A 27,923-nucleotide genomic window follows, 5' to 3' on the forward strand; every position below is an offset into this window, starting at 1 on the left:
TCTGACCCGAATTCTTCTATATTTAAGGATTTGAAAAAATCAGTTAAAACTGAGTGGCTCTTTATGCTTTTGAACCATTTATTGTTGAAACATACTAATCACTTGAATATTGTCGTCAAACATGTCGAATACACAAACGTAGAAGAAGTGACCAGACGATCCCATATAATATGACTGTCCTATTGCACGAGATTAGGATCCAAAGGGATCATACATTTTTAGCTGGGCCCAAATTGTCATTGCCTGGAATTGGCAGAAGAAAACAACAGCATGAATAACAAGAAACATTCATGGCCTACTCTGAAGTGTTGATTGCTTAACAGAAATCCGACATGCCCACAACCCCAACATCGGTTTGGTTTGATGATCACATGGCCATGCGTTCTATCAGCCTAACACAAAGGAAACAGCAGCGTGTGATTCTGTTTGACCTTGTGAATATATATATCATAACCATCCATGGCTTCTACAGACCACAAGATCGAGCAGTAAAACATCTTCTCTACAGCTCCTCCTCCTACTTGTTGCTTGTTCAGATCACCCCCATTCTAATAATCTACAGCCATGATCAATCCGAAAAGGCTCATCGCAATGGCAAAGAAGTGGCAGAGAATTGCTGCTAATAAGCGCAAGAGGATTTCATATCCAAAAGCTGAATCTTCAGTGGCTAATAAAGGCCATTTTGTTGTGTACACCACTGACAACAAAAGGTTCGTGGTTCCCTTGGAATATCTCAGCCAAAACGTCTTCAGGGAGCTCTTGAGAATGTCTGAGGAGGAGTTTGGATTGCCTAGCAATGGACCTATCACGCTGCCTTGTGATGGTGTTTTCATGGAGTATGTCATTTCTTTGGTTCAATGGCGGATGCCAGTAGATCTAGAGAAAGCTTTGCTCACTTCTATGGCAACATGTCACAGCTCTACATCATATTCTCTTGCTTTAGGACAGTTTTGCCAACAGCAAACACTTATTTATGGGTTTTGAAGAGATTCTTTATGGATTTATGTATGCCAAAGAAATTCTTTTTTGTTTCATAAATACTTAGTTGTGCCTTTTTAGTGAAGCAAAAACTGTGGCAAAACATCCTTCTGTACTCAACAATGTTCTCACACATTTGATTTCTATGGCCCTTAATGTGCTGATTGATATAAATCGTACCACACAGATAAGGACCTTATTGGAAAGAGCAACATGATAAACTGATCCAGACCCCTAGCAAAAATGAAAAAAAAAAAATTCAACATATTCAGCTTACAAAAAGCTCCAATCTCCCTCCCCAATTAAACCTCTCTCAGAATAGGATTGGAAAGATCTTTGGAGACTGAAAAGCCACCAAAGATTGAAGCTCTTTATGTAGAAACTAATCTGAATTGATAGCACCTTTTTCTCTTCTGTCATTCCTCCAGGGTCATTTGGAGGCTCTCCTCGTAACCTTTAGACACCCTAAAGGTCCTTGAGGGGTTGTCCATGGTTGATTGGATTAAGAATATCATTCAGCCCTCCCCCTTTCTCAAGATAAAGGAGGACTCATGCTCCAATGCCCTAGACTTGATCTGACATATTAAGAATAATGTTGTTCATGATAAGGTCCACCCAAATGCCATTCAAATTGCCAGGAAAGTAATCTTATTAGCTAAGAGCACCTCAATGCTTGGAGATCTTCTCTCCTCAATTCCATGAGCTCCTCCTTGGTCTCCTCTCCTTTGGGAATCGTCAAATTGACCTTTGGTGACTCTGTTTGTGCTGTTGTAGGTTCAAGTTCAGATGGCTCTATCCTTGGACTCCCAACCTCAGCAAGCATGCTTGCAGAATCCTCAGCCTTTGATCTTAAAATTGACAACATCAACTCTTTGCCTATGATCTTTGCCCTCCAACATAGTCACCTCACTTCAAATTGAAAGATCTCCACTTTAGTGTTTGACATCCTTGCTAGCCTCCTTCCAAAGCTAGGCAACCTCTAAAGTTCACGAGTGTAAACATTCGCGCTCACAATTTAGCAAAATGGGCCGCATTTTTTTTTTTTTTTAATAACATTCCCTCTTATATTTTTCCTTTGTTGGATCTTCCTCTTCATAGTGAGAAGGATCCCCTTTAAACCACTCCCCCCTCCATCTCATCACATATACTAAGAGAGAGAGAGAGAGAGAGATGATGCTTTAAGCCCCACCCATTTTGGTTGGTTTCTAACAAAGACCATGTTAATATTTATTTGTTTATGGATGCCTTTTTTGCCATGTTAAGCAAAGAAAATGATGGCCCCAAAAAAGTGACTCAATAAAAAAGGAGATAAACTTTGGTCTCAATTAAAAGATCTCCCCTTTAGTGGACATTTTATCTTGCTAACCTCCTTTTAAAACTGGTCAACGTTTGAAGTTTATAAAAGCTTAAACTTTCGCACTCACAATTTAAAAAAAATGGGCCACTTTAACCAATTTTTTTGGTAACATTTCTCCTTGTATTTTTCCTTTGTCGGATCTTCTTTTGATAGTGGAAAGGATCCCATTACAATCCCCCCTCCCCCCAAATCTCTTCCACTTTAGTGTACAACATCTTTGGCTTGCTAACCTTATTTCAAATATGGTTAACCTCTAAAGTTCACAAGAGTGTAAACTTTCATTGGCTTGCTAACATTATTTCAAAGATGGTCAGCCTTTAAAACTCACAAGTGTGTAAACTTTTGCGCTCACAATTTAGCAAAATGGGCCGCTTTAACCAAGTTTTCTTGTAACATTTTTCTTTGTATTTTTTTTCTTGCCCAATCTTCCTCTTGATAGTGGGAAGATCCCCCCACCCCCACAACCACCATTTCCACTCATCTATTAAGAGAGAGAGAGAGAGAGATATGATGCCTTAAGCCTCACCTATTTTGTTGGGTTTCTAACAGATGTTATGGTACTATTTGTTGAGTAATTCTATCAGTCTTCTTTGTGTCCTTCCAAATATTATGTAGTTTTTAAAATCACCATTAGATCAAAATCGAATAATGATCATCTCAAATTTAATGGTAATTTTAAAAACCACGTGACATTTTGGAAGACACAATGAAGACTTGCTCCTTGTAGCATTACTCCGATTTGTTTGTTGATGGATGACGTTTTTGTCAAAATGGCACAAATGGATTTATGCAAAAGTGCGTGCGAAAACACTAACAATTACGACATATTGAGGTTTTGAACTTGGAAATAAAATTGAGATGGTAGATTTGATTTTCTGTTATTGCTTATAGTAGATTTGATTTTATGGCATAGACAACATTACTAAATCACAAATTATGGAGATGACAAGAGCACTCTTCAGATACCAATCACTGACCCATCTAATCTGACATGGTGACCGACTTGAAACAATCGGAAGACCCTGTCATTGAAAGATTGGCTTGCCAAGACACAGCTATTTGGGAAAGCAAAGGTTACTCAGAATAGGATCTCTTCGTTTCACTTGAGATGGAGAGTAATCATTTCATTGTCCAGATTTTACAGCATCTAATCTGTACGTGGTGTCACATCACTTGAAAATTTTAAACGACGTGCCAACGTAGACAATATATACATCGTTGGATTCTATGAAATCTAATATGAACCATGAAATAGTTCCTCTCCAGGTTACTCAAGGGTCATGATTAATGGTGTTGTTTGGCAGACAACGTTACAGAACAAGGTAATGCTGTTTACTATTCACGCACTTTTTTTTTACTTTTTCAATAACAATCAATATCAAAACATTCTCACTTTTTTCATTTTTTATATCACATCAATAATTTTTTATTACTATTCAAATAAAAAAATTCACTACAATACAAATTTTTTTCACTTTTCTATACAAATTCTTTTTACTTTATATCATATCACTTTTTACTAATTTCAAAATTAACAACCCACTACTCTGTTCTGTACATGTCTTTGCCAAACAAGACCAATATCATTATTTCTCATTGAGACACCAACCACACATCCCCCACAAACAGAGAGCGTGAGGAAAAGAAGCCCCAGGCTTTTGATCATGTAGTCGCCATCTAATCGGTGATAGTAAGAATTATCAATCAAACAAATATAAATTATACCACAGAGAAAACTCAAAACCAAAACTTGAGAGAAATGGGCCATAACACAAAGTATCAAGCTTTGCAGCTTCATTTCAAATAAGCATTTCTCAGCATCAAAAACATAAAAAACGAATCTACACAAGCAGAAAAAAATGTAATACATTACCACATCAAACATCAAATGTACAGAGGCATTGTGCAGCATCTGCTAGTCACCGTAGGTATTCCAATCATATTCTACAATTTGCAGCTGAAAAAGAAAATAATGCAATCATATGTTAAAATATGTTACTTGACAATGCATACATTACAAACTAGTACACCTTAAAGCAGTGGTTGGACTCGGACTGTTAGGGATAGTGCCCAGTGAGGTCTACTTGATTCTTTTTTTACTTTAATCCAAAAGATAACACGAGTTTCTAAACCAAGCAGATCACGGATGAGATCCATACGATTGCAGAGCCCCAAATCAACCCCCTTCCCTCTACACAACCCTTGGGTAAAGAAGTAAACCAAATGCAGGTGATACCAAAAAAAAAATTGACTGCTCTATGATGAAATTAACTGACATATCCAGGTATAATTTTGAAAAGCAGAGATTTTTAGGCATTGATATCCTCTTTTTTTCCTCAAAGAGCTGAACCGATATGAAGGGCAAAAGGGGTCGTGAAAAGTTGCAATATACTAAAAGTTAAATATCCTAATGAACAACGTTTTTTTTTTTTTGGCATAAGAGAATCAGTGTACTCACAGCAGTAGACAAACTGGTTGAGATCAAGAGTCACCCTGCCTTGCTTTGCTGTATCGAATGAATTGAATAAATTCCTGTAACAAACAAGATTAGAAGAACATAACCAATGTGGCAAGTAGCATTATACGTTTCAAGACTAGAATTTATGGTTTGATTATTTATTCCAGATTCAATGGGTCTCACTCCAGGTAAAGCACCTCTAATGGCATAGGAGTTTACATGTGCTAATGTGGACAATTTGGAAGAATTAAACCTAGAAGAGTAGTATCAGACCAATCAAATATAAGTCTAAAACCAGCCGGCACCATGTATACTGACCACACAATCGCGTTATATTATCGCCCACATTACACTAAGTTTAACAGGTGCAACATCAAACATACACTTCTTGTGAACATAAGGAATATTTACCGAGCAGACTGTAAAAATATACAAAGAGATATGAAGTTATCCAGCCGAAATCGCCCATTCTTCTTTTGATCAAAGCTCTGAGAAATCAAAGAAAATTTTGTAAGCATTTGAACTTAATGAAACCAACTTAGCACTTAGATCTTTAGATCATATCTCACCATTGGAATTAGCGACATGGGTTTTTTTTTTTTTTTTTTTTTAAGGGAAAAACAAAAAGACAGAAGGAAGTATTCTAACATAAGTATTTTTAGATTGCATAACAGCAGAACATTTAAAATGCAGAGAAACAAAAAGCAGACCATTAAACACTTAAAAGCATAATCAGTAAAAATTAAAAAGATCTGAAAGGTGCTCGCATGTAAATTCAGAAAATAAGAATCACAAAAGTCGTTACCATAAACATAACTGAGCTACAATTTCCAATATCCCTATTTTAAAAAATAGCAATAATTGAATAACCTCCCTAGTCCTTATCTTCTTCATTGGATAAAAGATGAGAATACAGGTCAAGGAAATAATTATGAAATTAAGTCCAAAATCAAACTTCTGAATCATGATTATTTGAACTTTAAAAAATTTAGTTAAAGATATGCCACACGTAGCAATGATGTAGGACAGAGCATTGACACAAAATCTGTGTAAGATTGCAAGCACCAGATTGTTCTAGAGTTAAGGTTCTATTCAGGCTAAAAAAGTTCGAGCTTTTTTGACCAGTTTTAAAGGGATAAAAATAGGAAGCAAAGTTGCAGGAGTTTCTGGGAAAGGAAATTGTTGTAGGGTTTAGGAAGAGCTAAGGTAAAGTTTCATGGTAGTAAAGGTGGGTAAAGTTAGGGAATCTAGGGTTTCTAACACAGCAAGGTATAGGGTAGGGTTTGGAGGAAAAACAAAGAGGAAAAGTCAAGTTTTGGGGTTGTGAACAGTAATCTGGGAACAGTATGGTTGAATTCTTGGGTAGTTGAGAAGCAATTTAATGCATAGGTGATTTAAGGATTTATTGCTGGAATCATAGGGTTTGATTGGTGCCTGAATCAAGCACTGAAAGATGGTGCCCACTCATTTGAACGTGTGTCACATGCACTAGTCTGCTGTGCAATGACTGATGCCCAAAGACATGAATGTTGTGACTTCATCATTCCAAATCCCCAAGTATCATCAGCCCAAAATTTATGCTAATCAAAAGATAAATCTTCCTAAAACATTTTCTTGAGCAACTGGGGGGAAATAATAACAGTGCAAAAAACAACACCCTTAATCAACCTGAAGATCAAATAGTTCTCCACATCATTTTTCGTAACAGAAGTTTCTATTCTTGTTTGTCAAAATATAAGCTTTACCTCACAAACTGTGTAAAAAGCAGGCGAGTCCAATGAGAAACCAATCTTCACCAACGCCTGTAACCATTGAAGTTGAGAAAAAAAAAAAGATATTTTCACAAAAAAAGGAGGGTAAGCACACGGTTCCTCATCAATAGCAACAAAATGAAATACAAGGAAAGCTCATCGATTCATCCAACCAAATGACCAATTGAGATTTTACATATCTACAAGAAACTACCTCATTTACGTCACCAGTAACAATATACCCACGACCCCTGGAACAATGACCAAATATGATAAGACAATTAAGGCAAAATGATGATACTTCATTACATCACATCACATTACATTACTTGATACTACAAATCATGTGAACATGTTAATACAAAGCTTCTAAAAGCAAGAAAATCACCTCTCTAGGACAGAAAAGGCTTGTTGAACCTGCAAAGGACATGGATAAAAACTGCAAAACTTAATGATCCAATATGGTTTACGAAATTGGAAACGAATTACTGTTAAAAAAAATTCTAACACCTTAAGAAGGAACTTGTTGAGCGCAATGAATTCTGAGAAAAACAACAAAATTAGAAAGATAATCAAGTTTTAAGCTGAAGCACAAAAATAGAAAATCATCATCAATTATTTTGCTCACCATCGAAGCTCATCGTGCCATTCCTATCAAAATCGTACATCCTGCAACAACCACCGTACAAATCAATCCTAGACTATTCGTCCGTGTACACATATATGTATATATACATAGATACAGTATAATCAGACCTGATCATCTGCTGAACGACGGAGAGAGGGAATTCGAGGTTCCCAACCGCCAAAGCTCCCTGGAAAGTCGTCGTTTCGGTTAAAATCAAAATCAATTAGTTATTAAGTACAGAAGATTAGGGCAAAGAAGAAGAACCTTGAGCTGAGGAGCTGTGAGGTTTCCGGTTTTCTCCGAGTCCACCCGCTCGAACCACTCCATCAGAATCGCCGTGTTGTCCATTTCAGTGGATGATCTCCCTCTCTCTCTCTCTCTCTCTCTCTCTCTCAGACAGTGTGTTTTATTTAAAAGAGGAATAACGTTAGAAATCACTTGTTTTTTTTTTTTTTTTTTATCAAACAATTATAGGTTTGATGCAGTAATTTCAACCAAATATGTTCTTGTTAAAAATTAAAAAAAAAAAAAAAAAAAAAAAAAAAAGTAATTTCTGACATTATTTTTTTTTTCTGAAAAAAAGGAAGAGGGGAGGGGAATACATTACTTGTTTAAAAGATTAAAGCAGACAAGTAAAGTTAAAAATCACACTTTCTCACACTTTGATCTCATTTTACTGATGAGATTACGATAATCAATTCTTAAATTAGTTCATGTTAAAAAAGCAAAAAAAATTATAATTAATTGACATTTGTCATGTCATTGAATGATTGATTGATACCGATATATCACTAAAATTAAATGAAATTATAGTTTCTAGCATTATTTCAAGCAAAATAGGTTTTATATCAAGATATAATTTTAAAAACTACTTAATTATTAATAAAATTTAAATTCTTTGATTAAATTATTATTATAATTTAAAAAACTCACAACAATATTTTTATGATCTTAAACATTATATTTAATTAAATACCCTAGTGGATAATATTAGAATGGAGATGAAATTTCTTAGATGTGCTTATGTAGTTCATGTTTTTCGGCTGTATAATGGTACTGCTCATACACTAGCTAAGAAGGCTTCGTGCAATGTTTTAGATAAGATATGGTTAGAAGATATTTCTAGATGTATTGTCGAGATTGTATTTAGGGAATAATGTACTCCCTAGATCCTGTTTGAGATTAATTTTTCTCAATCAATTGCAGAATTTGTTCAAAAAAAAAAATACCCTAATGGAATTTTCATTTTTTTTATTCTTATCATATTAGTCAGACGTAGATGCTGGTCTAATTTTGAGCATTTCCTTCAATTTTGAAGAGCATGCCTTTTCTCTGTTTCTCCTTATCACATATATTCCATTTTCATTTTTAGTTCTACACAAACTGAATGTGTTTATCCATCGTCACGGAGAAGAAAGATCCTGCTCTACTCATTGGCTATGGCTACTGTGGTAGACCTTCCATCTCTTTACAACTTCGACTCAGTGAAATAGTTAGTTCACGTGGTTTACTTGATTCACAATTAGCTTTTTGTTGTATCAAAATGAACTCAAAATTCTCTGAATGATGCTAAAAAAATAATTTATCACTCCTTACAGTCAAATTCCGTCCATTGATTTAACAAATTTCGTTATTGTGACACTAAGTTAAATAGGACATATATTATAATTTTATTGGCTATGACGTGTCATACTATCGGAATCTGTTAATTAAGTGGACGGAACTTTGAAGAGAATAATAACGCAATGAAACAGATCCAAGGCATTGATCACTGGCATTTAAAGGAAACCAATCCAAAACAAAAGAATAGAAATAGACTTTGAGATTTGACAACAAAAGAAATCCACCAAGGCCTAATGGGTTATGAGCCTTGACTTTCTCGGGGCAACTTCTGTTGCTACACAGAAAATTCAAAGATAATAACTTTGAGTTATCAACCTCCTTTCAGCTCTGTCGTCTATATAAGAGAAATGGAGGTGGTTCAACTTTTGCTGCATAGCCAAACTTTCATGAACTGTACTTCCTATGAACTGCATTCAGTTTCCCAGTCGCAGCCTTCTGATGGAAAGTAACCATCAGCTTTGAGCATTCTCTGTTAGCACATTTCAAAAGTAAACATCTTTGCATCATTAAGGATATTGATTAAGACAATAATGTGTTCAAACTCAAAGAAAGTTGACATAGGGAATCAAAAAGGAATCAGAAACAACTCACAGAAGCTGATCTTCTGAGTAGTTAGAATACCACTCGCTAGTTTTACTCCATTGCTTGATGGGGTAGAGACTGCATTGAGCGGTGTAAATTGCTGCAGCAGCTAGCAAAGATGGTGGGAACTTGAGCATTTGGTACTCCACCAGGCATAGCTCAATGATGAAGAAGGATAGAAGTTCAAGCTGATTCAGTTTCATTGCGTGGAGTAAACTTTTCAGTATCATATTAACCAAAAAAAAAAAAAATTACTAATTTAAATCGATATGATTCTGTGACATCCAATTATTAACCTTTTTGTCTGATTGAGCTGCCTTAAGGAATCTTCCCATAAACACATATGGAGTAGGCACCGAGAAATCAAATTGTAAGGTGTTCACCATTAGTCTCTCCTATGGCCAATGGAAATCATTAAATACAGTTTGAAAGTGAGGACGAAGAACAGAAAGTAGTGAGGAACATTAAAGGATATTACCATATCGAGAACTTCTTTTCTTGTATATGCCTGATCTGATATCAAAACAAGATCCTCCACAACAGGGACAGAAACCTCCTCATACTTGCAGGCCAATAACATGGCTGTCACCCCAACTAATTGAAGCTTCTTTCTGGATATTGTTTGACGCTCTAAGAACCTGTCTATAAGGTTGACAGTGAGGAATAATGTTTCTTGCATAAGCTGAAATTTGTAGTGAACCTGTTAATTCAAGCAATCCCATCAGTAATTAAGTGTCACTAGATGGCCTTATCACAGGAAATGAATCCCTCCTCTCCATACATGTTGACATGTAAATTGGCAATGAAAAGGCTTTCAAGTGATATGTAAAGAAGCAAATCAAGAGCAGAATTATTTACCTCGATAAGCCAGTCAATGAGGATAGCCCTCATTTTCTCGTTGAGGTCAAATTGAAGGGCCATGTAATCTGGAGAAACACAGCTAGATTTCTGCATGATTAATGTTCGGTGAATCAAATATAGATGATGCTAACCAATTAACCACATGCTATGGTAGATAATAAACTTTCTCATAAGTTGCTAACTCTCAAGAAGGAGGCACTTCTTTTCCAAAACACTGATTGACATGGGTGACAAGCAATAAAGAGAACTTCAACTACATAAAAAGACCCACTTTGTAGAAAGTAATAAATCAACACTTACATTACAATTTACAAGTATGTGTTTCAATTAGTAAGAACAAAACTTACCTCAGTTTTCCTGTAGTAAGCAAAAATGTCATCTATATACTCAACAACTGCAAGTGGATCTTTCAAATCGCTGCTGTCGATATCAATAACCAGGTCCTCCACATCTTCCATTTCATCCTCTTCCTATAGGAATTCAATGCAAAGTTAAAGTAATTCTGCTTGGTCAAAAATATTTTTTCAAACCCATTTCAGCAGAAAGAATGTAAGGATAACTGGATAAACATACCATTCGATCAACTTCATCTAGAATGGCTTCTGTGTGCTTCACAAACATCGGAACCCCGTCATCACTAGCATCATCATACTCATCCACATCTATGATTGTACTATCTTCCAGGCTACTTGAGTTCAGAGCCAACGAGGTTAGTTTCTTAGTTTCCTAATAGAACAATAAAGCAATCTAATGAGTGCCAATTCAAACTTTAAAGAAAAGAAAAAACAAAAGAAATCAAATATCTTTCTTATTGGTTTATACAGAGAGTTCTCCAGGGCAGTGCTGGACCGTTTGTGCTGCAAACTTCCTGAACAAAGAACAGAAGTTAACACTGATGAGAAATTTTTTTTAAAAAAAAAAAATTACAATGTAGAAAGAAAATTCAATAAAAGTCTCAGTTCAACCATGTAAATGGCTGGAGTTTACCTGTCGAATTCTGCTTTAATGGCCATATGAGAATGGACGGTAGCTCCAACAATATTCTGATCAATGTGGCTTAGAGCTTGTCGATGATTGTGTCTCACTTCCTTCACAAACTTGGCACCCTCCATTCTTGGACTTTCTTTATTATTTGAAAGGATAAAAAGATATGTAATAAAGTTTGCATTCTAATAACATACTAAAAGATGAATGTTGCTAAATGAATTTATTGGACCAAGCTGCAAGCAAGACCATCAAGAAGAATTACTAAATTTCTACTAAATTTTACCTTGAAAGCCTGAGGGCCTAATGAGGGTTGGGAAGTTCTCCTTTGATCCTTCCATTTTTATCACCTTCAAGATTAACACGCAAGAAAACTAAACCCAATTACAACACACCCAAATGGAAAATCATCAACCCCGTGATCCAGAAGAAGAAAAAGAAAGAGGAGCAACAAAAACAATATATACCATTAAATTGTGACAATGAAACAAACCCACCAACCTTCAAGAACGAAGTTCCTTGTGCCCCTCAGCTTCAGCGTTCAATCTCAAGAGAGAGAGCGAGAGACTAAATCCAGCAATTGATGTTGTGTGAAGAAACAGAAATAAAGGAGAAGAAATTGAAGGACGAGGAGCACAGCTTGTTTGCCCACAATACTATTCGTTTGAAAATAACGGCTACTAACTAGTGGCCGTCGGATCTAAATGTAATCAAAGGTTGCGATGGTTCGTCTAACGGTTAATTGCTTTTGTTTCAAATATTTCTATGGGCCCAGTAAAAGTGAATATAGTTGAGTCTTTTCTGTGGGGTTGGGCTTGAAATTGAAGCCCATCAAGGCTCTTCGGCACTCAGATGTAGGTTTCCTGGAAGCTTCTTTGAGTTTGGTGGCACAATTTGTGCACGATCTCTTCTTCTTCTTTCTTTTCTTTTTTCTTTTTTCTTTTTTCTTTTTTCTTTTTTAAATATTCATGCCATGTTTTCTTGTCTTTATCACCCACATCTCAAATTAATAACACAGTAGTTCAGCATTTCTTTTTTTTGTTTCTTACTTTTTGTTTTATTGGAGATTGCAATTTCAATTTTCCCTAAGTTCTAAAGGATAAGTTTTGGGAAAATATATACTCTTCCTTAAACTACCATTCAAATTAACAATGTCCTCTCAAACTACCAAAAAATTGTCAATGTTCCAAAAAAAAAAAAAAAGACAAAAATGACCCTAAAAGTTTTTTCATAAGACAAACATAACCCTATAAAAAAAAAAAAAAAATTCCACCCCTTGGTTTTTTCAACTTTTTTTATTAAAGTCTTTTTGTCATTGGGGTACATTGACAATTTTTGGTAGTGGTAGATTGAATTGGAGAAATTTTTTTCAAGCCAATTGAGAGAAAAATTTGCCTAAATTTCAATCTTTCTATTCTATGGAAGAATGATAGCAGGTTTTACAAATTTTCCTGAATTTTCAACTTGAACAAAAAAGTAAAATAATATATATATATAATAAGCCTACACTCTCACCGCCCGGTGGATAGCTAGCTCAAATATAGTATTGTGTGAACTATGAAGCACACGCTCAGAAGAGAAATTCAATATTAAGCAACAATCATCGATGAAATGCAATGTATGCACCCCAACAATGAAATTATGTATCAAGCAACGTATGCGCGCATTTAAGAAAGACAACTTATTAAAGGAAGACGGATTATGACGTTCCGTACAATTGAAGGCCAAATTGGTGGCCGATAATGACATTTGCCTTATGAAAGCACACTACCAAAGCTATATTTAACTTATACAAGGTCAGTAAGAGGCTAAATTAGGTATGCTCTCATACCTTAATCTCTATCTATTTTCTCATTAATTTCACCATCATATTTTTACGGACTAAAGTATTGGAGGTGGTGCCACCGCCCTCCTCCCCTTTTGGCGGTGCACCACTCTAAACGTAGTCACCATTAATTTTTTAGCATTAACATTTGTAGTTATCAATCAACCTAATTAATAAGCTCTTTCACTGTTATACCAACAAAAAAAAAAAAAAAAAAAAGAAGTGAGTCTCATTTAATTGGGGAAAAGTGGGTTGATTACATCTAATTATATAATCAATAAATTCAATCTAATTTATTAAAAAAAAAAAAAAAAAAAAAAATCCGTTTTCTTCTTCTTTGTTAGTAGAGAAGGTAATCAATCGGTTCAAGTCTTCAAGACATGGGTAAACCAGATGTTTGTGGGTTCGTGCATTCTGGACCTATCTGGACCCAATAGACTTGACTTGGTAAACAAGATGAGCTGGCAGAGATAAAGCAGTTGGCAATTGCCATCCTTTTCTTTAATCGGTGGCCCCATAAAGACTTAAAAATCCCACATGTAGATAGACTTGCCAGTTGGCAGTAGCCTTCGCGCAAGAAGCAAAGGTCAATGAAAAACCCCCAGGACGGTGCATATACATCACCCATTTAGTCCCAACACCCAAATCATAGCCATTTTTCATGTATTGGGCAATGGGGCTACCCACCCAAGTGCATGTCTATTTCTTGAGAAATTGACATAGCGGAAGACTTGATAACAATAACTAGAAATTATTTACGTTTTTTAATTAAAAGATAAAGTTAGTCTTATGGCTTAAAGAATCATAAACTTTGCAAAAGTATTTGAGAGAATTTTTTGACTTGATAAATAATTTAATTGTATTTTTATTATATTGCAAACTCACCTATAAATTATAAAAAAATACTTATAAAGAAAGTAAACATAATTCTAGTAACGAAGGAAAATAAATACAGCAAATATATTCCTAGTGAAAAAATGAAATAAAGTCTTAATTGTAAATAAAATAAATAAAATAAAATAAAATCCCGACTTGAAGATTAAGTCTTTTTATTTATATTTTCATTGTTTGAGAATAGGTAAAATTTTAATCAAATAGAACTAGTCTAATTTTATTTTTAACATTTTTCTTAAAAACGCTTCACAAGCTCTCGATCTTATACTTTTAAATGTTTTATTTCTTGATGAACAGCAAAATAATTTTATCCAAAATTCAAGGTAATTTACTGCTATGATAAAAATAAGCATTTGTGTAGTATTCACTGCCTGTGATATCTACAGTAGCCTTAATATATAATGATTACAATATTTGGTGGATTTGAAGTCAACTTGGCGTATGAGAACACGGACGGAATAAGGGGGTTGCACGGCCATGCCCCCACCCCAATGGCCATATGCTGATGTGGCATGTTTAGTAGACTTTGAATTAGTCTTTATATACTTTGACTTTGAATTTAATGGTTTTCATGATATTAATAAAATCAGTATCTTCTTCTTAAAAAAAAAAAAAAAAACCTAATTATTACTAAAGTAAAATAAAAATTAGATAAAAGTTGGGTGAAATTGCATTTCTCAAAATATTTATATATGGTTATAGGGAATGTTATATATCACACTTTTATCATATTTTGTTGATAAGATATTGTAAATTAACCCTAAGTTAAAAAAATTAGTGTCACATAAAAAAAGTGAGATAAAAGTAAAGTATATAGAATTACTCATAATTATATATGTTTAATTACCGCTTACTTCAAAAGGTTAAGCTGGTAAGAATTTAATTAATCTATATTTTAATATTTTTTCACGTGTGAAATCAAACAACACGTGAATTATTTTAATTGAGATAAAAGATAAATTGTAAAATCAATGTTCGAATTCGGATCGTGACTTAATAATTTAATTATTATTTTAACACTCCCCTTCAATTATGGAACCAATACGTGAACTATTTTAATTAAAATTATATAATCAAAATTTGAACTCAGAAATACTTTGACTCTAATACGATATTAAGTCGATACTCAAAAATTTAATATGATAGAAAATAATTTAATTTAAATATTTAATTATTACTTTAACAATATATATATAGGCCTAAAAGTTATGTTCGATTCTTATCCAAATTAAATTTGGTTCTTTATTCATGCTTTGGCCGATTAAAAAATTATTTCGTACCGGCCTGGACGATGGCTTCCATATAATTTCGGAGAATTTCATTGACGGTGATATTTCGTAATTTTTCCTCGAGTAAGTAAAGGTTAGGCAATTATGTCCTTTCAAAAAAAAAAAACAAAAAAGTTAGGCAATTAAGTAAAAATAATAATAAAAAAAAGTTGTTGGTTTTGATTATAAAACTCATAGTCGTAACTTCTTTTTTTTTTTCAATTAAAAAATAATAAAAATTAAATTTTAAAAAAATAATAAAATTAATCTCATTGCCGCAAAAAATTTTGAACTCTTCAAACTCCACCAAGCCGGGATGTTTCACCAATGCCGAAGATACTCCGGCAAGAACATGGACAAGATAGGTGCTCAAAGAAGTGTTCAAGAGAGAGGACGACACCATCTTGACCATGGTGATGGTTTGACCACCTTCAAAATCGGCATTGAGCCACTCCCATTGGCCAAAATGGGGGTGGCCAGGCACCCATATACATATTATTATTTATTTATTTTAATTGAAAAATGACACGTGGCATGAGTATTATAGCCTTATAGGCATATTTCAACAAAATGAATTTTTTTGAATCGTTTTAGTAGTTTGGGAGCCAGAGTTCAAGAATTAATAATTTGGAGGCTACTTTCACAACGGTGAGTAATTTAAATGGTTAAACTGTAATTTTACATTCTTTTTCTTTTTGAGGTGTGTTTTCAAAATAAAAATACAATTAATTAACAAATAATCCAAAAATAAGTTTTTGTTTTTTTTTAAAAAAAAAATAAAAAATGAGTGTAATCAAATAATTGGCACCCGAGCATGCGTCCTATGCACGCAAAAACATGACACACAAATCAAGGCTGTTTTTAACCGGTGTTAAAAACTTTTTGACAAACATGAATCTAGATTTTCAATTAAACAAAGAACAACCAATCCAAGACTTTCCCAACCAACAAAACTTGATTTGAATGGATGAAGCAATTTTAACTTAGAAAAACACAGGCTCCACGGCCTAATCCATAATCCACCTACCTTTTTAGATTTCCTGGTCTCAATTATCATGCAGAAAACTCAAAAAAGTGAAGTAAAAGATTCAAGAACAGGACCCATTACCCAAAAGACAAAAGCAAGAAACAGGCAATAATTGAGGAATTAAGCAAAGGATAGAAGTAAAAAACAATATAAATAAGAAGAAGAAAAAGTATGTTAAAGCAGATCGAGCACTGGACAATACAGTGAAATGGACCACTAACGTACGTAGAACACAGAAAAAAACACAGCACGTGAAGACGCGTCAACGTTGTCACGTAAAACCGCGTGAATCCGACCCATGTAACACGTATTAACAGTTTTTCAAACATTTTCCTATATTTAGTAACCCCAAAACCCGCCAAACATATATAGTAACCGTAATAACCGCGTAAAATGGGCTTTTAGCACCGCTCCACTCCAGGCTCCAGCATATTGTTTTCTCGGGAAAATCGGAGATTTTTTTCTGAGAGCCTTTTGAGAAGTGGAGTTAGAGTTAGTGATCAGCTTTAAGTTACTAATAATTATTGGGTAGTGCCGTAGTACTGGAGTGGGATAGTAATGGAGGGAAGAGAGAAGGTGGGGGGGAATATTGTTTCGGTTTCATCTAAAGGTGGAGATGAAAGCGATGTGGTTGGGGAATTGATGGGACTGATTGAGACTGTAGGATCGTACGCGGGGTACCGGAAAACGCAGAGGAAGGAGTGCTTGAGTTTGGTTAGGAGGTTGAAGCTGTTGCTGCCTCTTTTGGAGGAGATACTGGAGCTTGGTACACCGGTTTCCGGCGAGGCTTTGAATTATTTGGCCGATTTGAGGCAACCACTTCTTGCGGCAAAGAAGTTGCTCAAGCATTGCAGCTATGGAAGCAAGATTTATTTGGTCAGTCTTTGCTCTCTCTCTCTCTCTCTCTCTCTCTCTCTCTCTTTTGTTTTTTTCCCATTTCTCTTTTAACTCGAGCTGCATTTATTGAATCGTAGGCATTGGAAAGTGAGGCAGTCATGAGTAGATTCCACGCTGTTTATGACAAATTAAACCAGGCTCTAGAGGGTATGCCTTATGATGAGCTCGGGATCTCGGTTGAAGTGAAAGAGCAAGTAAATTCCTCTACTTGCTTTTTTTTTTTTTTTTGGTCAGATCCACTGGTTTTAGAGGTAAAGATTTCCACAATGTGGGTGACATGTAATGCTTAGACCATTCTTAGTATATGTGCTAGGCTTCATGAACTCAATCTGAAGTGATAGCTAGTTGAGTTGCTCACATTTTGGTTCTCTTTTCTGTTAATTACTTTTTTAAGGTTTTGATTGTGTTTTTACGATTTAGGTCAAAATCTCATAATAGTTGCTGTGTAGCCTGATGATTTGACTGCAGTTGATTTGGTTGAGATGATGATGCTTAAATAGGATACCATTTGAGGATTTAAATACCCTGAGATCGAGCTGAATGTACTCTCAGAGAGATTTGATTCTTTAGAGGAACCAAAAGCTTTTTGGGACGGAATTTTTATCATCAGAAAGTGTTTGTTGCTGTGTCTGTGTGAAGATTATGTCCACTACCATTAAAAGAGACCCATTTGAGTCAAATAAAAGACAAATATATTTGTATGTATGGAAATATATGCATTAATTCGGATGGTGGGATGCAATTCTTTGTCTTAATTAACACATTGAATGGACATTCTGTATAAGTTGAATGACCAAAAAGTCTTGGAGAAAGGTAGTTTTCGATTTTTCTAGTAGTGAAAACCATATTCAATTATCAGTTGACCCAAAAGCTTAAGACGATAAAAAAGAGTAAATCTAATCATCTAATTATTACTTTTCCATGAAATTTCTCGTTTCCTTATATTTGTGCATTACTTATCTGCTTAAGGTTGAGCTCATGCGGATGCAACTTAAAAGAGCACAAAGAAGAGCAGATACACAAGATATAGAGCTGGCAATGGATATGATGGTTGTATTATCTAGAAAAGATAACAGGAACGCGGACAGTGCTATACTAGAAAGACTGGCAATCAAATTGGAACTCCATACTGTTACGGCCTTGAATGGGGAGACCCTGGCTATTAGAAAACTAGTTAAAGATCAAAGAGGTGGGCGCATTGCTGAGAACATCCAGCAAATGATAGATCTTTTGGGCAGATTAAAACAAATTGCAGGGATCAAGGAGACAATTGCGGCACTTGATGGTCCTGTTTCATCTAAAAGCCTACGGAGGTGTCAGTCTGCATTCATCCCTCATGAATTCCTCTGTCCAATTACACTGGAGATCATGACGGATCCGGTTATTGTGGCCACTGGACAGGTAATCTCCCCTTCAAAATAACTATTTAATTACATGCATAACTGTTCAGATGCAATAGTACTGCTCTACTCACGTGAATGGCTCTTAGAACATGTCTTACATAGTACGATTTCAAATGCTATAAAAAACTTTGACTTTCCTCGTTGTATACCATTTAGTTTTCATATGAAATGATCAAAGATCCGATCCAACAATAACAATAATTAAAAGTGACAAATATTTATTAAACTTGTCTACAATGCATGTGATGTGGTCCATATTTTTTAATTTATGAGATAAATTTAATAGATTATATGTAAAATTGACCATTCTGCTCTGATAGGTCTTGGATGTCAAGCCACCTTTGAAAAGTCAGCTCAGAAAGATTGGAAGTGGGTTGGGCTTTGTGGACTTTTTTGGGGTTTTGTTGGGTTTTTTTCAAGGCTTTTACTGGATATTTTTGGGGGCTTTTGATGGGTTTTTTAAAAACCTAGAGAAGTTGGAAATATACTTTGACAAAAATGATCTGATTTTTAAAAAATTGGGAATAACTTCAATAGGTAATGGCAAAAACCAACAGGTTTTTGCCCTCCAATGAGATATTAACACGTCATCATTAAATAAGAAAAATAAACATTAACAAAATCTAGCAAAACACTGGATCAACCCTCCATTTCATTATTTTAGTCTTAAAATAAAAAACATCCCAACCACTGGTCGTCGCCGCTGCCACAGCCCTACGCCGGAATTGGGGGTGGCTGCCACTTGACCACACGGCTACCCCCGGTCCATGGGGCGGCCGAGCAGCCACCTTCGGGGTCTAGGAAGTGGCCGCGCAACGGTTTCCGGCGTGGGGCAATGGCAGCGGCGGCGGTGTCTGGGTGGTAAGTGGTTGGTGGTTGGAATTTTTTTTTTTTTTTTTAGACTAAAAAAGTTAAAAAAAAAAGGATTAGATTCAGTGTTTTACAAACAATAATTTTTTTTTATATAGACTGATGTGTCAATATCTTATTGGTGGCAGAAAACCACTGGTTTTCTGCCCTGACTGGACAGAAGGGGCGCTCTAAAAAATTACTTTAATCAACATGGCATTTTTTTATGCTTATTTTATAAATATTTGATAAAATTAGGGTCGTGTTGAAAAATTGTCAAAAAAATCGAAACCCTTAATTTTATTTCAACTTCTGATCTAACTTCCATCAGAAGTCAAAAAATGATTATAACTTCCTATCCGCCACTTGTCAGAAGCCAATACGAGCAATTCAAATGCAAATTTAAAGTTTGATCTTCAATTTATTGAATAGCCCTATCAAACTCCTTAAGTTTGAGGGGGTTGTCAATCACCCTCTCTTTAATCTTTTTTGAAAAATTAAAAAAAAAAAAAATTGTTTCATTGTTTCTCCTATTTTCATTTTTTTTTTTTTTTTTAAAATTTTGTTTTTGGTAATTTAGGCATTTAAGTTAGATATCTACTCATGCGTGTTACGTGTGCAATTTTCTGTTCACCCTAATGCCAACATTTAACGGTGAGATCAAGTTACAACATCTAACGCTAACCCGACTTTTGTCGAAAGTCGAAAAATGCTCATGACTTCCAACCTACCACTTGTTAGAAGCCAATCAGACAAAGTTGGAATTCGAGTATTTAGTTTATTGGACAGCCCTACCAACCCCCTTAAGGTTGAGGCTCTATTATTATTATTATTATTATTATTATTTATTTTTACATTTTTAAATTTGGTGGGTAATTTGGGCATTCAAGTAAAAAATGTGTGTTACGTGCATAATTTTCCGTGCATTCTAACACCAATATCTAACGGAGTGATCAAATATTTACAATAAACTAGTAATTTGAAAGATCCAAGTGTCACAAACGAGAGTTGGGGATGTATTTATAAAAATGGTGGTAGTTTAAGGGCTAAGTATATTTTTTCCTATATTTCTTCAATAAAATTATGTTGTTTTGTATATAAAAATAAAAATAAAATAAAATAAAAATAGTTTCATATGTTATTATGCCCAAGGTATTGGATGCTCGGTTAATGTTAATTCTAATAGTAATGCTATTTATCAGCCCTAGCTTGTACCTTCTTTTTTTTTTTTTTTATTCTTTATTTTAACAAATGCTGATTTAATAACTGTTTTTCACTGTCATGTCATACTAATTGTATGCAGTCGTATAGCAGTCTACAAAATAGTGTTACTCTAATTTGAATATGTTGTCATGCATGCATGCTCTAGGCTAGCTAGGACTGAGACATTTTTCCTACTATCTTTGCATGTAGACATTTGAAAGAGAAAGCATAAGTAAATGGCTGGACTCTAATCATCGGACATGCCCGAAGACTGGACAAACTTTGGATCATTTGTCACTAGCACCAAATGTCGCCCTCAGGAACCTTATTCGGCAATGGTGTCGGGAGAACAATTTCGAACTGCCTAAGAAAGATCCTTACGTTGGCTCTGATGCCTCGAAGACTCACCTCATAAAGGAAATATCTCTCTTGATCCAAAACCTATCCTCTTGTCAGATGGATGTGCAAAGAGAGGCCATTGTGAAGATCCGTATGCTCTCCAAAGAGAACCCAGATAACAGGATTTTGATTGCTGACAATGGTGGAATCGCTCCTTTGGTTCAGCTCCTGTCCCATCGAAATTCCAAGATTCAAGAACACGCTGTAACAGCACTTTTGAACCTGTCAATCGATGAAGCAAACAAAAGACTCATAGCTAGAGAAGGAGCTATTCCTGCTATAATCGAAATCCTGCATAATGGAACAGATGAGGCTAGAGAGAATTCTGCTGCAGCCTTGTTTAGCTTGTCCATACTTGACGAGAACAAAGAACTGGTTGGCATGTTGAATGGAATCCCTTCCTTGGTGCATCTTTTACAGCATGGGACACTCAGAGGTAAAAAAGACGCTGCTACTGCCTTATTTAACCTATCTTTGAACCATGTTAACAAGTCCAGGGCTATTAAGGCAGGTGTAATAGCTCCATTGCTTCATTTGCTTGAGGATAAGAACTTGGGCATGATTGATGAAGCCCTCTCAATCTTGTTTCTCCTTGCATCACTTCCCGAGGGCCGGAACGAGATCGGAAAGCTATCTTTTATTCAAACTCTTGTTGACATTATTAGAAATGGTACCCCCAAGAACAAGGAATGTGCTACATCAGTTCTGCTAGAGTTGGGGTTAAACAATTCGTCTTTGGTTTTGGCTGCACTTCAGTATGGCGTGTATGAGCATTTGGCAGAGATTGCAAGAAGCGGAACAAATAGAGCCAAAAGAAAAGCAAATTCCCTTTTGAATCACATGAGCAAGTGCGAACACATTCCTTGATATTTCAACAAGTTGTTTACTTTCTTCTTCTTCTTTTTTCAACGGGTGGTGCCTAATTATGCTTATGGCCGGGGAGCAGACATCGAATTTCAAGTTGTGTGCTTTCTTTTATAATATTATGTCTTGGCTTCAAATTCAATCATGCCAAGAATTGTACATAGTTTAGATTTGACTATGTTATAAGAAGTTGTTGATTGTTAATAAGTTAAACAAATCTATGAACTTTGATCACTTTATCTATTTCTCGAATTTAGTAGAATAAAATAATGAAAAAAAATAAAATCATGGACATAGCATGTATGTGTGTTGAAACAATTTCCGGTTTGGTAACACGAGCTATTGAAAATAGTGTTGATCTCATTGTGCAAAACAATAGAGCAATAAGAGTGCTTGTTGGGATGCTAGTTATTCCCACTCCGATGCTTAAGTCAATTTTTCTTCTATAATAACAGTAGTGTTTCAATAATAAAATAATTTCAGCCCTCGAATACTTGGAGGTTGGTTTGTATTTATATTGAAGGGTTGATATAGTTAACCCCTTGAAATGAGGGGGAACGTCCTTCTGATCGTGGTCTCCGAAACGTGGGTTATTGCTCGTCCCTGTATGTAAGCCTTCTCCAATCCGAAACTTGTATACCCACAACCGGATGGGAAGGATCTTTGTGGAATGTGGCCGAGTATCTCGAATTCTCGTCCTTTGACAGGAAGTGGGCCGAAACTTGTAATGGACTCGGCCTATGGGCTTTCTTTTTGGATTAAGAGTAGGCCTTAATTAGTTGGACTTTCAGGCCCACTTCCCTTTTGATAGGGACTTCTTTAATTCCAAATTTGTGGAACCAAATTTATTCAAGCCAGGCCGACCAAACGGGCCCAAACTTCTGTAATAGGCCCGTTTGGGCTTTGGGGATGATAATTCCCCAACAATGTGTAAGACTCTCTAAAGTTCCTAAGATATTCTTTGTATCTTGACATAACATTTATCATGAAATCTGATCAATTCCTTGTTTTCAAATAAAATTGATGCCATGTAATGAGGCTATGAGATGTTTTGAAGGTGACTGGTTAGAGGAAATGGAGGAAGAAAGAAGAAGAAAAAATTGGATCTTCAAGTGGGGACGAAAAGTTTTGATCTTTAGATCTAAATTGGGGTTAGAAGGATAGAAAGGAAATACTTTTAGTTTTATGGGCGTTAAAGGGAGGTGAAAAACGTAAGAAAAATCAAAACTTGGTCAAGGAGAAAATTGGAAAAGGTGATGAACAACGATTGCGTTGGAATGCTATCAACCTTAGTTCGAATGCGGTGTTAGTAGAATGCTTTATTGAAGGCCCGATCGAAGGTCGTTCGAATGGGTTGCTGGCCGGCCGGCAGCGAGTGTCATTCGCTGTGCTGGTTGAAGACCGTTCGAACGGAGGTGTTTATGGTTACTCAAAATGCACCGGTCCCGTTCAAATGAGATTGCCGAGAATAAAAAAAAAAAATATTGTTTTTAAGGAGAAAGATAAGGTTTTAGGTGTAACGCCCGACTTCCATAAACACCATAAATATCATGAGGTGCTACTATTATGCCTCGATATTAAATTGTAGCGGAACACACTATAAATTTTTTCTTTTCTAAAATAATTTATTTGTAAGCTTTAAAGATAATATCAGAGCACTAACTAAAACCTTATCTCAACTAAACATCTTATTATATTGTTTTACATTCTCTAGAAATTGTAAAATATGTCATTTGTCAGCTAAACCTTAAACCTTATCTCAATTAAACATCTAGTCTGGGTCACCAAAGCACTTTATCTCTTCAAACTCCACTAATAGAGAAATTCAAGTTGTTGTCAAGTGCTCATGTATTCATTGCATCTATAGCCATAAATTTTAACAATTTACGTGTGGAATTGTGAGTCCATATTTCAATAAGAAGTAAATACAATCAACCATCGTCTGTGTGTGTACTTGAGCACTGTTTTAAAATTTCTCTTTTTTGTTAATGTAAGAAAAAGACTTTTCTCTTTTCAAAACTTTCCAAACAAGTACATACCCTAAATATAGATACATTATATTGTTACTAATAGGGGTGAACAAGCGGAACAGTTATTAATCGCTAACCGCTAATGACCGTCAATATAGCTAACCAATTATGTATGTATGTATGTATGTATGATGAAAGCATATTATATAATTATGTAGTTTTATGGTTGTACGAAATATCTTTTGTGAAGCAATTATGTTTATGAAAGAGACGTATACGAAGCAAATGTTTACGAACGAAAGGTTTGACAAAAAGGAAAGATCGCGAGGGAAATGTTTATAGTAAAATGCTTTATGAGAGAAATATTTATGATAGTAAGTTTTGCAAAATAATGTTACATTAAAAATACTTTTATATTTAAGACGTTTTTTATAGGGCAGTGCTACGGTTCATCTGGAAAGAGTACTTCTCCATGACACACTTGTAATTATAATAATTACAAATATGCCATGGAGAAGCATTTTTTCCGGATGAATTCTGGAAAGAATGCTTCTCCCAATTGCATTAGCCTTTTTTGTAACTGGATGATGAAATGTTTAGAGTTACATATTAGCCCTAGCTTACTTGCTTATTCAACCATTGACTTATCCTCCCATTTTTTTTCCCTTTGTTTTTTCTCTGTTTATCCTGTTATCCATGGCTGAAGAGAGAACTGTGGCGGTTACATGTCATCTCAACATTTATAATTATCATACATTCTTAATTCATTGATACCAAAATAAATGGGGAAAGTACACTTTACCCCCCTGATGTATCCACCTATTGGCAATTTGACGTCCAATGTTTACTTTTTGGTAGATGACCCCCTGAAGTTGTATCCGTGTGCCACCGTGGACCTTCCGTCCACATGCCCGTCATTTTAGACGGAAATCGTGTCACGTGCAGTGCACGGTCACGTTTAACACGTTTACATCCCCAAATTACCCTCAACATTATCTAACCTACTCCACTTATATCGTCGACCATTATGGGGCTTATTTCTTGTCTTCTTTCACACCGAAACAGACCGTAGGAGCTGGAGAAATTAGGTTTCGAAGTCCTACTATTCCCAATAATGCAACCATCTGGATTGTTGGGGACTGCTACCTCAGAGTCGGATTCCTCAACGAGTTGGGCAACATTTGCAATGAAGCCACTCTGTTATTGTGAGCGTCTGGCTTGTGTGTTAACCTCGTACACCGAAAAAAAATTCGGTAGAAGGTTTCGAAAATGCGAGAATTACAAGGTATAAGTCTAAAACTCTTATTAACTGTAAATTTATATGATGGGGATGTTGCATATTTCCATTATTTTGAAAATTTGGGTTTAGGTTGTGCCCTTTGTTAAAGTGGGCAGTGTTCATGACTTTTGGATTTGGAATATTAATTAGCATTTATGGGTTTGCTTGATTTTGGAACAATATAAAGCAATTCTTTAATGAGTTTTTGTCTAAAGGAAACAAAAATTCAAATACATACACAAGGTGTATGATGAAATGCCTCAATCAATCTGCCGAATGATGGGAGGCTTGATGGAGATTCTTGGAAAATACTAAGTTGTTAATGCACTGTTCATCAATGTTTTGTTAATGTAGGTATGAGTTTTTACATGAAATTGTGATTGTTAATGCATAAGAATAGATATGATTGAAAATGTAGTTTCTTAGTAGTTGTAGTTGTTTAAAATGTAGTTTATTAAAATGGTCCTCACATTTTAAGTGCAGTTTTGTTTAACATTTTAAGTGCAATTTTTTTCTAATTTATAGGTACATTTGGTGTGGTGGTTTGTTTTTAGGGTTGAGGGAATGTTGTTCTTATTTTATTTACTTTTTTTTTTTTTTTGTGGGTGGTTTTGTAGATAAATCGGGCATGTGGTTTTTGGGAATGGATTGATCCTAAAATGTGTCAATATGAAGAGAGAGTAGTAGGCCGTTTGCGGAAATGGCATGTAAGTTTGATTCAAGAAGCCGACCGTTGTCGTACAATGGTTGAAACCAAAGTTGCAAAGTTGAAGGAGAAGATGGAGAGTGAAGCAGCTGAACAATGCCGTATAATGGTTGAAACTGAAGTTGCAAAGGCAGTGGCGAAGATGGAGATTGAAAATACCGCCCTTCGTAAAGAAATCGAGATTGGACAGATCAATTATCAAGCAATGAAGAATAATTATAGGACAATAATTCTATGTACATGGATATTGATCGTGGCATACCTTTTAATGGCAGGATCAACTTCAAATGGTGCTTCAAAGGGTGCGTTTGAAGTTGGACGTGGTTGTATGTTGTTACCTTAAAGACAATGATATTTTGTTTTGTAATGTTGACGTTTTTGATGTAATGTAGGCCATTTTTTGTATGTGTATAGGATTGATCTTTTGGACACAAGTTTGTAACCTAAACACGAAGGGATGTATGTGATTTGGTAATTGGTTATTTTTTGTATGTGTCCTAGAATTGTTGATCTTTTGGTTATTTTCAGCTTAAAATTTTGGATAGCTTGAAGGGTAATCCAACCTAATATGAGATATGAGTTATAGTTTGGTAAATTTGCACCTAAATTCTTAATGAAAATAGATAATTACATTGCACATTTCATTGTCCAAATAACATTGTCCAACAAACCCTGCAGTTTTTACCATCCAGCTGTTACGTGCCTAATTACTCAAACACATAATGGATAGATAAGGATAGTTCGAATTACATTGCGCATTTCATCATCCAAATAACATTGTCCAAAAAACCCTGCAGTTTTTACCATGCAACTGTTACATGCCTAATTACTCAAACACATAATGGATAGATAAGGGTAGTTCGAGGAACCCTAATACCTCCCAAATCAACTCAAGAGCTGAATATTAATAATCTTTGCTTACCTTTATTTATCAACCCAATAGGTTTATATAGAATTACAAAGAAATGTGATAAACATAAACTACTCTCATATGGATAGAGATATATCCTATGACTATCCTATCACTAACAACTATTAATAAAGATAATACTCAACTACTTAGGGATAACATATTATCCATTTACCCCTACATAAAGATAGACTCTACTAGATAAATAATAACTAAATAATAAAGATAGATAATAACCAAATAACAAAGATACATGACTACTTGTGAACTCTGTTATTCTCATCCTTTATCTCATCTGGTACGTAACAGCAACCCTACCTCCAAACACATAATTACATTGCACATTTCATTGTCCAAAATAAAACATTACACCAAAAAAAGAAAAATAAATAGAGCTAATTAATACTTCCACTTTGGCCTTTTTTTCTTCATCTTTGAGTCCATGATATGTATCCCTTTCTCAATTGAATGCACTATTCTTTTACCCTTCCCTTTCTCCTTGGCAATCGTTGACGATTTCACAGCTAGGGTTGCTAGGTTTTTACCATACACTTTCCCTCCGCATCCATATGTTGTTCTTTAGGTAAGGTCAATCCAAACTGGTGGTTTGGGATATATTGGAACTTTCAGTCTGCCTGACATCCTTCTGGGTGGTGGAGGTGGTCTAGGTGCAGGTGCAGGAGGTTGCATGTTCCAGCTTGGCAGTGTTAATTCCGTAATATTTCCCTGCCATCGATTTAGTGTCAGTTGGAATGATAAATACTCAAAAGACTATTACATGTGAAGTTATAAAAAAACAAAAATAAAGTAAAGTTCTTTCGGTAAATACCACATCTCTTTGCACATATGTAAAAGGTGGTTCAGTGGGTTGCTGTGTCAATCCCATTGCAATTCCTTGCCATAGGTTTAGTGCCAGTTAGAATGTTAAATACTCAAATGTACAGCTACATGTTAATGTATAAGAAGGCTGAGACAAAGTAAAGTAGCAAATAAATACCACATCTCTTTGCACAGATGTAGAAGGTGGTGCAATGGGTTGCTGTGTATTCCTACTACAGCCAGGTGTTGAAACACCTGTACTTACAATTTTCCTTGCACTTGTCTAATAAACATAAACAAATAGGATTAATCAATATCATGCAAGCATGCAAGATATTACTCAAAAGTGTGACTGTATGCTTACTCTTTTGTTATGTGGCTATGCACC

The 27,923-nt window shown here is 35.2% G+C and overlaps 4 protein-coding genes across 4 annotated transcripts; 2 read left to right on the forward strand and 2 right to left on the reverse strand.

The window, feature by feature from the left end:
• The first annotated feature begins 495 nt into the window (after window positions 1-495).
• LOC133882771 (auxin-responsive protein SAUR64-like) lies at window positions 496-1,058 on the forward strand. The gene has a single exon (XM_062321985.1). The coding sequence runs from the start codon at window positions 565-567 to the stop codon at window positions 982-984; it is 420 nt and encodes a 139-aa protein (XP_062177969.1). The 5' UTR covers window positions 496-564; the 3' UTR covers window positions 985-1,058.
• A 2,996-nt stretch (window positions 1,059-4,054) lies between these two features.
• On the reverse strand, window positions 4,055-7,632 carry LOC133880951 (uncharacterized). Its single transcript, XM_062319923.1, has 10 exons — window positions 7,437-7,632; window positions 7,301-7,359; window positions 7,173-7,213; window positions 7,055-7,086; window positions 6,933-6,961; window positions 6,759-6,795; window positions 6,539-6,595; window positions 5,205-5,281; window positions 4,794-4,867; window positions 4,055-4,292 (listed from the first exon to the last, which is right to left on the reverse strand). The coding sequence occupies exons 1-10, from the start codon at window positions 7,518-7,520 to the stop codon at window positions 4,273-4,275; spliced, it is 510 nt and encodes a 169-aa protein (XP_062175907.1). The 5' UTR covers window positions 7,521-7,632; the 3' UTR covers window positions 4,055-4,272.
• Window positions 7,633-8,925: 1,293 nt separating this feature from the next.
• LOC133881707 (G2/mitotic-specific cyclin-2-like) lies at window positions 8,926-11,862 on the reverse strand. The gene is made up of 11 exons (XM_062320712.1): window positions 11,724-11,862; window positions 11,509-11,572; window positions 11,226-11,361; window positions 11,061-11,106; window positions 10,812-10,964; window positions 10,586-10,708; window positions 10,236-10,325; window positions 9,856-10,077; window positions 9,674-9,772; window positions 9,387-9,565; window positions 8,926-9,264 (listed from the first exon to the last, which is right to left on the reverse strand). Exons 2-11 carry the CDS (start codon window positions 11,561-11,563, stop codon window positions 9,180-9,182), a joined length of 1,188 nt encoding a protein of 395 aa, XP_062176696.1. The 5' UTR covers window positions 11,564-11,572; window positions 11,724-11,862; the 3' UTR covers window positions 8,926-9,179.
• Window positions 11,863-16,603: 4,741 nt separating this feature from the next.
• Window positions 16,604-22,094, forward strand: LOC133881706 (U-box domain-containing protein 15-like). The gene is made up of 4 exons (XM_062320711.1): window positions 16,604-17,112; window positions 17,211-17,327; window positions 18,103-18,534; window positions 20,799-22,094. Exons 1-4 carry the CDS (start codon window positions 16,795-16,797, stop codon window positions 21,852-21,854), a joined length of 1,923 nt encoding a protein of 640 aa, XP_062176695.1. The 5' UTR covers window positions 16,604-16,794; the 3' UTR covers window positions 21,855-22,094.
• The last annotated feature ends 5,829 nt before the right edge of the window (window positions 22,095-27,923 follow it).

This window comes from Alnus glutinosa, chromosome 11, assembly GCF_958979055.1.
Source record: "Alnus glutinosa chromosome 11, dhAlnGlut1.1, whole genome shotgun sequence".
Classification (NCBI taxonomy): Eukaryota; Viridiplantae; Streptophyta; class Magnoliopsida; order Fagales; family Betulaceae; genus Alnus; species Alnus glutinosa.

What these genes read in the sequence shown, in the direction of transcription:
- LOC133882771 (XM_062321985.1), top strand. Translation starts at nt 565, where the DNA reads ATGATCAATCCGAAAAGGCTCATCGCAATGGCAAAGAAGTGGCAGAGA.
- LOC133881706 (XM_062320711.1), top strand. Translation starts at nt 16,795, where the DNA reads ATGGAGGGAAGAGAGAAGGTGGGGGGGAATATTGTTTCGGTTTCATCT. An exon ending in CGGTTGAAGTGAAAGAGCAA is followed by an intron (nt 17,328 to 18,102) that starts GTAAATTCCTCT and finishes TATCTGCTTAAG; the next exon opens with GTTGAGCTCATGCGGATGCA. An exon ending in TTATTGTGGCCACTGGACAG is followed by an intron (nt 18,535 to 20,798) that starts GTAATCTCCCCT and finishes CTTTGCATGTAG; the next exon opens with ACATTTGAAAGAGAAAGCAT.
- LOC133880951 (XM_062319923.1), bottom strand. Translation starts at nt 7,520, where the DNA reads ATGGACAACACGGCGATTCTGATGGAGTGGTTCGAGCGGGTGGACTCG. An exon ending in GCCTTTTCTGTCCTAGAGAG is followed by an intron (nt 6,796 to 6,932) that starts GTGATTTTCTTG and finishes TCATTGTTCCAG; the next exon opens with GGGTCGTGGGTATATTGTTA. An exon ending in CTTTTTACACAGTTTGTGAG is followed by an intron (nt 5,282 to 6,538) that starts GTAAAGCTTATA and finishes TTGATTTCTCAG; the next exon opens with AGCTTTGATCAAAAGAAGAA.
- LOC133881707 (XM_062320712.1), bottom strand. Translation starts at nt 11,563, where the DNA reads ATGGAAGGATCAAAGGAGAACTTCCCAACCCTCATTAGGCCCTCAGGC. An exon ending in TAGGCCCTCAGGCTTTCAAG is followed by an intron (nt 11,362 to 11,508) that starts GTAAAATTTAGT and finishes CAAATAATAAAG; the next exon opens with AAAGTCCAAGAATGGAGGGT. An exon ending in ATTAAAGCAGAATTCGACAG is followed by an intron (nt 11,107 to 11,225) that starts GTAAACTCCAGC and finishes TTCTTTGTTCAG; the next exon opens with GAAGTTTGCAGCACAAACGG.